Here is an 11,582-nt window from a genome sequence, read left to right on the forward strand (position 1 = left end):
CATGAGGGTGAAGCCGAACAGTGTGATTTGGTTAAGTGGCCGCCGTGATGTGACTGTAAAACTGATGAAAACGGCGACATGTCCTACTAAACAAACATAGATATGTATAATAATTATAATTACGTAAATATAGTTAAAAGCGCCTTTTTGCGTTTTGATAAATTGAAAAAATAAAATAAAAAATGCTTCAGATTCGCAAATTTTCGTGGTAGTCATGATATTTGTGAGGAAACAGTAATACTGAACATTTACCATGCTCTGAAATATCTAGTTGACGATTTAAAAACCTGAAAATTATAAAGCGTCGCAACGCGAAACGATTGAATAATTTGGAGAGTTCTGTTGTTGTCGTTATATTTTGTGAAACTACGAGGATTGCTTATATAAAGTTTAAATTACATCACTTATTGTGTGAGTACGGATGGCCGAGTTGTCTAAGCGATAGACTTTTACTCCAGGGGTCATTGGTTTTTGAGCCCAGTTGAGGGTTACTTTTTTCTTTCTTTAATTTTATTCTTGTTTTTTTTAAACTGGAGCTTTTTAGAGCCAATGTTTACATTTATCAATATAAAGCATTTAATGACAAACTTCTATACATGCCAAAATCTGCCAAAAGGACCATTTAACATACGCAGCAAAATCGAAGAAAATAGAAGAAATGTATGCACCTAACTGCAGATTCCTTTTTATTAAGTTTGGTTGTTCTGCGTACAGTGTTTATATAGTACTGTGATTTTAAATAATATAGGTATATATTCGTAACAAGATTAAAACCAAACAAACGGCATAACGTGACGTCGTTATTTTATTTCTAATGTCATAGGCACAACGAAGTCTGTCAGCGCTTTGATTAGTATCGCATTGCTTCAACGCGTCTGAATGCTATGAGCGATCTGATAGCACTGTTTAACATCTGCCATCACGTTCATCTCAAATTAAAAACCGCAGATATAATTAATCCCCGAGCATGAGAATCTATCGAGAAATCAATCAATCAATATGTAAACGATTCTCCAGTCAGATATTCGGCCCACTTCAATACCGAGTTATGATTGTAAACTGTATTGAAACGATAAGATTAAAGGCGAGATTTAATGCGTTCAATATTATTTACAGTTTGTTATTAGTTTTGCCATACTTTAAATTACAAAAAAACAGGCAAAGTAAGTCATACACGTCCCACATGTTTTTCCTTATCTAGTCCTATACTTCATATATCACTACCATGACGTTCCCACGATAAAACTCAATACGTTTAACTTTGATAAAAAAATATTATTGCAATGTCTACTTTACTCGAGGGTATCATAATTTTAGAAGCAACTAATAAACGGTTAAAAAATATCACTAACATATAGAGCTAAATCGGAAAACGATTCATAGCGCCTTTGATTGAACATGATCCCGCCGATGTCTGTCAACATAACAAGAATTAAAACTTTACTATTGAACATATTTATTGACAGCTGGATACTAAGGATTTCACTGTGCTAGTTTTATGGTGTATTCGGCAGATTGGTAAGTACGTTATTATTGATTTAAGAACAAGGTGTGAATTTTATTAGGCAGTTTAAATTGTAGATAGACTCGTGTTAATGTAGAATGTTGAAATGTAGTATCTCACGTTGGGGGCGGAAACTTTGCAGCATACCTTTCCTTTGTGACCCGGAGGAACACTTCTATTTGAGTCTCGTTCTGGGAAAACTGGGCTTAATGCATGTGCGTAAAGTGTCGTCCCAGATTAGCCTGTGCAGTCCGCACAGGCTAATCAGGGACGACACTTTCCGCCGTAACTGGATTTTCGTGTAGAAGAGACTTCCTTTAAACGAAAAATACCATAATAGCGGAAAGAGTCGTCCCTGATTAGCCTGTGCGGACTGAACAGGCTAATCTGGGACGACACTTAACGCACATATATTATGCCCAGTTTTTTCAGAACGCGACTCAATTGATTATGTGAAACTACATCAACTACATATTACAGTTGTAGCACAAACAATACATTTTCTCCTGTGCTGATATTTTCAAAGCATCTTAGGTTATTTTCACTTAAGTGCTAAATTTGAACTGTATGTATATCCGGAATGTTACAATTATTAAAATTTCAAAATCGAAGAAGCATACAATTAAGCGTAATTCCACAAAATTGATGACGCCGCTAAAGTTTTTGGCATATTCTAATTAATTTTTTTAAATATACATACACATGTATGTGGTTTTACACATTATGCTCTTGTTTCACATGCACTTCAGATACCGTGAAATCTTTCTTTGCTCAAGCTTTTTACTATCAGTGGAAATGATTTATTTTCACTTGCCGTTATTCATGGATCCTAATAAATTCTTTTCAATCGTTCACTTAAAATTAAAAATAACTTATTGCGAATTGACTGCCTGGGGATTATCAAGAGGTTAGTACTTGAACGCATGCGCATTCAGAGGTTAGTACTTGAACGCATGCGCATTCATATTCACGGCTTGATTGAAACTGAGCCTCGCTCTCGGGAAACGGGGCTTAATTCATTTGCGTAAAGTGTCGTCCCAGATTAGTCTACAGGCTTAATTCATTTGCGTAAAGTGTCGTCCCAGATTAGTCTACAGGCTTAATTCATTTGCGTAAAGTGTCGTCCCAGATTAGCCTACAGGCTTAATTCATTTGCGTAAAGTGTCGTCCCAGATTAGTCTACAGGCTTAATTCATTTGCGTAAAGTGTCGTCCCAGATTAGTCTACAGGCTTAATTCATTTGCGTAAAGTGTCGTCCCAGATTAGCCTACAGGTGCATTTCGCACATGTTAATCAGTGATGACGCTTACAGCCTTAACTGGGTTTTCGCGAAAAAGACTTCCTTTAAGCGTAAAACAACATAAAGCGAAAGGTGTCGCCCCTGATTAGCCTGTGCTGATTGCACAGGCTAATCTGGGATGACATTTTTCGTTTTCTGATGTTCTGACTATTAATGCTGGTATCGCTCAAGATCGGAATTGCTTTTCTGTGAAACCATTTTGGTTCGTTTGTTCATTTTAACAAATAAATGCATGTTTTTTTCGTATTATATGTATGAGACATAACTTGTTTCTTCGACTTTAAGGGTAACGCACCTTCGTTATTATTATATTCATTTGGTTGCGGTATTGTAAGTAGCTACAATTAATTGCTATTGAACACGCTATAAGTATTACACATTTACGGATTATGTTCAACGTACTGTCGATATGAATACTATTTTCGTGCAATTGAGACATCGTAGTAGTACAAAATGACTGGTTGATTTAAGCTTTAACTTTGAAATTAAATATGGATTGCTCAATACGCTTAGGATACTCGATACGCCGTGGGAATTGAATATACCAGGGGCGCTGCTAGAGCTTGTACTGTGTAAGGGTTGTTACACTGAGGTGATGTACAACTAGCGAGCATAGAACTTAACCCATTTATGCCTAGTGGACTCTCCCATCCTTTTTTTATTGGATCCATTTAGTTCAAAAATTAGGGATGTCTAGTATATTTATTTCTATATTTAGAAGATTTCTTACAGAAATTCCTTTAAGCAAACAGCGCAGACCCTGATGAGACGCCGCATCATGCGGCGTCTCATCTGGGTCTACGCTGTTTGCCAATGCTTTTTATCTAGACGCTTCGCATAAATGGGTTAGTATTAAACGTTATGAAGACCACGAATACTATAAGTTGAATTACACGGCCGTTAATCATGGGCCCAACGTCTTTTTTGCGATGCATTAGTAAATGAGCCAATTCTTCTTCCGAGGTGGAGTTAAGGACCTGATGTTTTGAAATTTCACGGATAATTCTTCAGGGTGAGTAGGTTTAAAGTGTGTTGAAACATATTTCGCATTTTATTTTAAAAATCGGTCAATGTTGTGCGATTCAGTGAAGATTTATTCATCCACAAATGTACAGAAACATACAATCACAACCCATTTTGAAACGTGAGGACCTTTATAAGTTGTGGCATGGGGACATTTTTTAAAGCAAGTAGATGTATTTTGTCTAAGTGATTATTTCGCATACGACATTACAACACTATGTTGAAAAAAACCTACGCATCCGTGAAATTTCAAAACATCCGGTCCTTAGCGCAACCTCGAAGGTAGCGTTGACGCATTCAATATTGAATCGCAAGAAGAGGTAGCAGGTGAATTAGACAGACTGAAATGATATTATCCCTGGTTTTGAAGTTTTCTGCGTCAGCCAGTCCGGTGGCAAACTGGTTAAAAGCTGTTGAATATCTTTAAAAATCGAATGCAATTTATTACCTCTGATGAAGGTAATGTCTTAAATTTTTTTACCAGAAAAGAAGAGAACAAATATTGTATTTAATTAAGCATATTCAGCTCATCTTGATTCTTATTATAAAACAATCATACTTATAACCGTACTATTATTTCCGTATTATAACGTGTGTGTGTGTTTTTATTTTATTTATTATGACGCTTGTCATCGATTCAGATAATTGCAAAAGGAAAACAACATCTCTCGGTTGCTTATTATCTCCTATAGACTTCAGGACTGCACACAGCTACGCCCGTGGACAATCCTACCATCTGAAGTATTCGTTTCAAGGCCTGTATGCTCACAATTAAATGTCCAACAACTTAATGTGGTCTTGCTTCTTAACTTAACGTACAGAGAAATATAACCAATATTGACCGTGTTAATTTCACAAAAGGAAATTGAACTTTTGAGGAAAGCAAATACGTATACATGTAAAGTTCAAATTCGTATATTGTGGTCAACTTGTGCGCGTATTGTGTATGCAAATACATGTATTTGAAATAACCAACATAACGCTATATCACAATCGAGTTTTAAAATGAAATGCTTATTGGAATAGCTAGGGTTAAGTAAGTAGGCTATTTTTTATGTTTATCGTATACTTAAAAAAATTCAATTAATTATAGTATATTTTTTATTACATAAGCTGTAAGTGTGCAGAACAGATGTTCATCTGACTAGCAAACCATCTGAATCAACATGAGCATGATGAATATGTTTGCAGTAAAACTACCGGATATTTAACTAAAGTATGGGTCTTCTTTTAACTGTGTGTCTGCGTGTTTTACATTAATTTCAGGAAGGGTCACCCAAGAAACACGTGCCTGTAGACGGTGAGAAATCCGCTCCAGAGCTACGTCGACACGTGCCAGGATGTCCAGGTAACACGTGCACGTGACTTATTGGAGTGCGTAGGCATTATAAAATAGCGAAATTACGTTTTTTTTAATTGTTTCTTATATAAACTTTGGAAATCGAAGTATTGTACATATAGCATTCAGACATCTAAACACGAAATCCGATAAAGCCATAGTGAGTGTAGCATGTCGTTCTTTCGTGGTCGACATACGGTAATCAACGCGAAACAGATTGCGAAAATTGATAATAGGCAACGACGCTCGAAATTAAAGTGACTTGTTCCCAGATTTGCGTTTTTTGACAACAGACATTACATTCGGTACCCCTCGCAGATTATCATAATCGGACTCGGGAGAAATACGGGTTGAAAGTAGTCCGCCCACGTGATACCATTCAAAGAATGTTACAACAACAAAAACAATAACAACGATGGCGTCCATAATTCCTGTAGAGTTTGTAATTGCTCTGGCTTCAGAGCATAGAAAATCCCCATTTTCATCTTTGCAAAATGTAAACAACTCGCAAAACCGGCCATGTTTGTTTTTACTATGTAATTTTGATTCGCGTAGGCCCGCGTAGGTAGACCGCAATACCGCTTCCGAAATGTGTATTCATACTATCTCCTTCGAGGTACTTATCCGATGTTTGACGGAAAGGGCCGAGAATGTGCGATTGCAGACATTACAGGAATTAATTAACAAACTATAACAAGTGGAACAGTTTTAAATATTAACAAGGTTTAAATAAAAAAGCTGTCCCTGAGACTCGAACCCCGGATCTCTGGCAGCAAAATTTTACTCTGTACCACTGAAACACGTACGCTTTTGCCGGTAATTTTTACACTATGCCGGCATTACTGGTACATGTTTTTGTTGCATTATCGACGAAAAGCTTTATAAACGATTTGTGGTTTTCCGGTTTTCGGATAATGAATATCCATAGACGAACAGATATTTACACAATGTGCATAGTCACGACAGTTATTTTGCAAAAATTCTTTTTATCACATATGATTTTTTGTCATTTTGCCAAAACGTGAACAAGTCCCTTTAAACATTAGATTATCGCGTTGTTGCGCTATGTTGTAGACTATCGTTGGTCATGTTTGCGTGCCGTTCAATTGTGAGCGTCGTATCGTGTGTCGTGTTAAATATTGCAAGTCATCCTATGAACGCGACACACGACAGTCGACTCTACCCCCGTTAATCACCCACAACGAACAACAGTATGTCGAGCAAATATCGTTGATATCCTATTTAACCCATATATGCCTAGTGGACTCTCCCATCCTTCTAAATTGGATCAATTTATTTCCAAAATTAGGGATGTCTAGTATATTTATTTCTATATATAGAATATTTCTTACAGAAATTCCTTTAAGCAAACAGCGCAGACCCTGATGAGACGCCGCATCATGCGGCGTCTCATATGGGTCCACGCTGTTTGCAAAGGCCTTTTTTCTAGACGCTAGGCATAAATGGGTTAAATCGCACAACTACGATACACGACAATGACCTGAACGCCGCCCGACTTTAAAAACGGCACGCAACATGATAACGCGCGAATGTCGTTATATTGTCAACTGTCTACCTGACGTGCGTATGCAAGACGCACGACATCCAACGTGACTAACGATCGATGCGAGTAAATATCAACCAATCGAGTAAATTCCCTGTGTCTTTTGTCGCGTTGCAGTATCAAAGAGTATTTACAAAGAACAAACACAGTATTCGTTGTTGAACTACCCAATTTGGAACGCGAACAAGTAAAACATAGTTCTTATTATTAGTAGCTAAATTTTGTGTCAGTTTATAAGAAAGAATTTTCGGATGGTCGTTGTTTAACGGCAAATAAACAGCTCTGTGTTCATCGTATGAGTTGCTTATTTGTAAAATTATGTCTTACTTGATATACACGAACTAATACTATTCTTGCCCACAGAGATGACAAGGGGACGAATCAGCAGAGGTAACGTCTTGTTTTTTAAACACGCATGCGTGTTCCAATGCAAGATCACGTGACTTCGTTTGCGCAATTTAAACAACAATTAGCTACGAAACGATGGCAAAATTAACACGCGCGTGGTTGTATTTGTGAACTGGTTGCCTCGATATTTAAATTTGTAGCGAAGATATAAGAACTGGTGGAAACGACTTATGATTTCGTGGTTACGACCAACATAGGGTATTTAGTGGTGCCCACCACGTTTTATTTCTTTGCCATCCATGTCACATATACATGTCACCTCCTTGCCACCGTTGTTTTATATGAGCCTCGTTCTCTAAAAACTGAACTTAATGCATGTGCGTTAAGTGTCATCCCAGATTGGCCTGTGAAGTTCTCAAAGGTAAATCAGGGACGACATTTTCAAATTTTATGGAATGGTTTGCCTCAAGGAAGTCAATTCTAAACGAAAATCAAGTTGATTCGGAAAGTGCTGTCCTGGATCAGCCTGTGCAAACTGTAAAAGCTAATCTGTGACAACGCGTTACGTACATGCATTAAGCCCTGTTTTCTCACAAAGATGCTCATATGTTCGAGCAGGATACTGGCGGGTATGCATATCGACAAAGTGGAAAAATATAATTGCACAACGTTAAAAGATGTTTCGAAGCTAGCACAAAATAAAGTTCTCATTTCAATTCCAGACATAGTTATGATTTTTATCAAATCGTGTTTGTATCATAATAAAATACAGTTTGTATCAGTCAAGAAACAGTTGTCGTTCTGATAGTTTTATAACAATTGCAAGAATTTCGTACAAGTCACGTTATTGCATCATTGTAAAGTGCTTTTATGGAAAGTATGCGCTTTGGTTTTGCAGTGGTGTGTTGGAACTGGGTAGACGTTTGTAAAAGAACTTATACGGGTGTATAACCGTTGTTTGATTTTAAAACTATACTGTGATAGTACAGTATTAAATACCGAAATTCATTGAAACTATACTGAGGTTAGGCAGTGATATGGCATTGAAAATATACTGAGGTTTAGTAGTGGTGTTTCATTGAAACTGTCGTATACCAAAGTTATTTAGTGTTTCAACATAGATAATATACTGGGGTTTAGTAGTGGTGTTTCATTGAAACTGTCGTATACCAAAGTTATTTAGTGTTTCAACATAGATACTATACTGGGGTTTAGTAGTGGTGTTTCATTGAAACTGTCGTATACCAAAGTTATTTAGTGTTGAAACAAAGATACTATACTGCGGTTCTGTAATGGTGTGTTATGTAACTATACAGAGCGTATGTAGTGATATGTTGTTGAAACTATACTGAAGTTATTTAGTGGTGTGTTATAGGAAGTATGGTGAGGTAATTAAGTGCTGAAGCATAGAAACTACACTAAAACTATACTGAGGTGTTGCTGTGGTTTGTTGGGGAAACTAAACGGAATAATTGTTGGTGTGTGTGCCTGCGTGTGTGTGTAATGGAACATATACTATGGTTTGTAATGGAACATATACTATGGTTTTGCTGTGGTGTTTTGCGGAAACCATACTTGTTGTTGTGGGCGTGTTAAAAAAAGTTTCAAAAAGCATGCTGTATATATTGTGTCATAAATACAAAATGTAAGAAACTAAATTAGATAGGTACACTCATAAAACTGACATGTATTCTTCGTCACCTGAATTGACTTTGCGATGACGACACGTCGGATCAATGTAGCACTTTCCGGTCTGACACCTTGTACCGCTCCCATTGCTGCAATGTGCACATACCTGGTCTGGCTAACCTCATCTAAGCGGATTATACCTCACAATGCAATAAGGCCAACTCCAAAAACTGTTCTGTGACTTGTCTGCTTATTTAGTTCAGTATCTGAATCAAAGCTTAATTTAGGTAAATGAAATAATTTTGAGTCGCGTTCTGAGAAAACTGGGCATAATGCATGTGCGTAAAGTGTCGTCCCAGATTTGCCTGTGCAGTCCACGCAGGCTAATAAGGGACGACACTTTCCGCTTTTATGGTATTTTTAGTTTCAAGGAAGTCCCTCCTTACCGAAAATCAAGTTAAGGCGAAAAGTGTCGTCCCTGATTAGCCTGTGCGGATTGCACAGGCTAATCTGGGACGACAGTTTACGCACATGCATTAAGTTCAGTTTTATCAGAACGCGACTCAATTAATTCATTAAAAAAAATCGTTCGCCTCTGGCCTATCTTATGTCCTTTCTTTGTATGATTAGGTCGATATATGTAGGTGTTATCTTTAAGAATCGTTTTTGCTGATCTGGTCTGTTGTTATATATATTAAATTACATATACATGTAAAAAAATCCTATCCAAAAGCATTCGGAATCCTAAGTTCATATAAGTCTATGAAACGCACTTTCAATTTCATGTAAGTCTATGACACGCACTTTCAAGTCCATAAAAGTCTATGACACTCAATTTCATGTTGCGGTAATAGAACACAGGACGCGAAAACGAATCAAATTGCCATCGGAAACTTACAATAATTAAAAAGAACCTAATGCGTTTTCAAAAAATTAATCCGAAGTTTTATGTTTATTTTCTAAGTGTAATACTTATAACAATAAGTTATACTGTGAAATACTGTATTGTATAAATGTTTACTGAGCTATTATGCATTTATACATATAAAACTTAACGTTGAACTAAACTTATTAGATGTTTAATGGAACACCTTTCATGTGAACCTTTGTCTGCGACTATGGCGTACACAGCAGTCGACCCGTATATTGTTATTTGCAGGAAGATGGAGCGGGAGATGCGTCTAGGAATGATGACGTCACGACGGGCCATCATGGAGCGGGAACGGGCGATGGACGCCGCGCGCAATCCGGGCGTCAGTCGCTTTGGGGACTGTCTGATAAGCGTCAACTCCAAAGGCGACACCATGCTTAAGTCCCACTTGCGTAAGCTCAACTCTGAGATTCGACGAATGGAGATACAGCTAAACAGCAAAATGAAACATTTTGTGAAAACTAGTGCCGTCCTCAACCACGAACCGCTCATACTCGTGGAGCGCCCCGCATCGCCGGAAGCTGTGAAACGGGCCGCAATAATGACGCTTGAAAGGGACACGCACGGCTACCCAAGTGCGGGGGACGACGATAAGCCCAGTTACATGCGTCAGCTGCGATCAAAAGCTAAGACTCCTTCGACCTTGACAACAATCGACGCGTTTATCGTTAAAACGCGCAAAAAGAAGAACGTATGGGAAGACGCGGCCGACGGTAAGCCTCAGTTTCAGAGTACCGTCCGTCCGTACGCCAAGCTGACTCAACGCGAGGAGTCAGATCTGCAGAAAGGTTACGAGTTACATAAACCCAAATTAGAGCCTAGCGGGTTTTCCGATGGCGAGGATGCGCCTTCAAAGAGGCTTCCGACGCCGAAGAAAAAGGTTAAACGGGTTTCTAGTGATGAAAGTGACCTAAGCGACTTTGACGAGGTGGCCACACCGTTCATAACGCAAATGGCCGAAGTGCGGCACAAGAAAGGCGGTGTCCGTAAGGCACAGACAATAGCAGAGATCAGTCTGGCGAAGACGTCGCCAGTAGCGCGCACTCTTGACCCGACAGCCGACAACACTCTTAACAATGAAAAGAATGTCCGCTTCAAGTCGCCGCTTCTCAACTCAGCGCCGACAAGTCGGGAAAAGAAAACTGTGAAAAAGTCGAAAACAAAGGAAACGTTCTTCTTTGTTCAGCAGAGTTAACATCATGTTTGTCTCTCGTGTACCATATTATAATGAGGTGGTTATATGTATTGCTGATATTGCGTTTCTCGACTTAATTTAAGATATGCTACCGGTTTCATCGGAGGGGACTTATGGGGTTTGCGCTCTGTTTGTCAGTCAGTCAGTCCTTCAGTCCATCAGTCAGTCAGTCCTTCAGTCCATCAGTCTGTGAGTCTGTCACACTTTTCTGGATCCTGCGATAACTTTAAAAGTTCTTCATATTTTTTCATGAAACTTGAAATATGGATAGATGGCAATATGGACATTATGCGCGTCATTTTATTTTGTTCCTACGTCAAAAATTCTGGTTGCTATTGCAACAAATAAAAAAAAATCTGACAATGGTGGAGCCGGTAGGGGACATATATTGCTTGGCAATAGTCTTCTTTAATATGTTACAGTTGTCTGGTATTGAAAGGGAGATACGATTTTGTCAAATATTTATAAAATTATATAACATGTGTAAAACACTTATTATACATATATTTCAATATAATTTTAATAAAAGTTAAGAAGAACATGTGTCGAAAAATGCGAAATAAGCCAGATAATTAATTCTGAAATCGAAACTGTTTGTGCAGTCGAATTCGCCAGCATGTATATCATGCATGTACGATGTGAATCTAAATTTAGTTTTACGGATCATTTTAATTTCCTGCAACGGTATCTAGACTATTCATACGACCGACACACGAACCAATCTCCACGCAGAGTTGTCGTTCCTTGCT

The 11,582-nt window shown here is 38.1% G+C and overlaps 1 protein-coding gene across 2 annotated transcripts; it reads left to right on the forward strand.

Annotated features, from left to right (window-relative positions):
- The first annotated feature begins 1,177 nt into the window (after positions 1–1,177).
- LOC127861090 (uncharacterized) lies at positions 1,178–11,372 on the forward strand. Of its 2 annotated transcripts, XM_052399465.1 has the most exons (4): positions 1,178–1,518; positions 5,094–5,175; positions 7,094–7,120; positions 9,867–11,372. In XM_052399465.1, the coding sequence occupies exons 2-4, from the start codon at positions 5,168–5,170 to the stop codon at positions 10,831–10,833; spliced, it is 1,002 nt and encodes a 333-aa protein (XP_052255425.1). In that variant the 5' UTR covers positions 1,178–1,518; positions 5,094–5,167; the 3' UTR covers positions 10,834–11,372. The 2 variants fall into 2 exon arrangements, with proteins under 2 accessions (XP_052255425.1, XP_052255426.1); XM_052399466.1 differs by lacking the exon at positions 7,094–7,120 and having other exon boundaries at positions 1,183–1,518.
- Positions 11,373–11,582: the final 210 nt, after the last annotated feature.

Source organism: Dreissena polymorpha, chromosome 15 (genome assembly GCF_020536995.1).
Source record: "Dreissena polymorpha isolate Duluth1 chromosome 15, UMN_Dpol_1.0, whole genome shotgun sequence".
Lineage (NCBI taxonomy): Eukaryota > Metazoa > Mollusca > Bivalvia > Myida > Dreissenidae > Dreissena > Dreissena polymorpha.

Bases quoted from the DNA above. Each gene is read 5' to 3' on its own strand.
- LOC127861090 (XM_052399465.1), top strand. The intron at 7,121-9,866 runs GTAACGTCTTGT...TGTTATTTGCAG, and splicing joins AAGGGGACGAATCAGCAGAG to GAAGATGGAGCGGGAGATGC.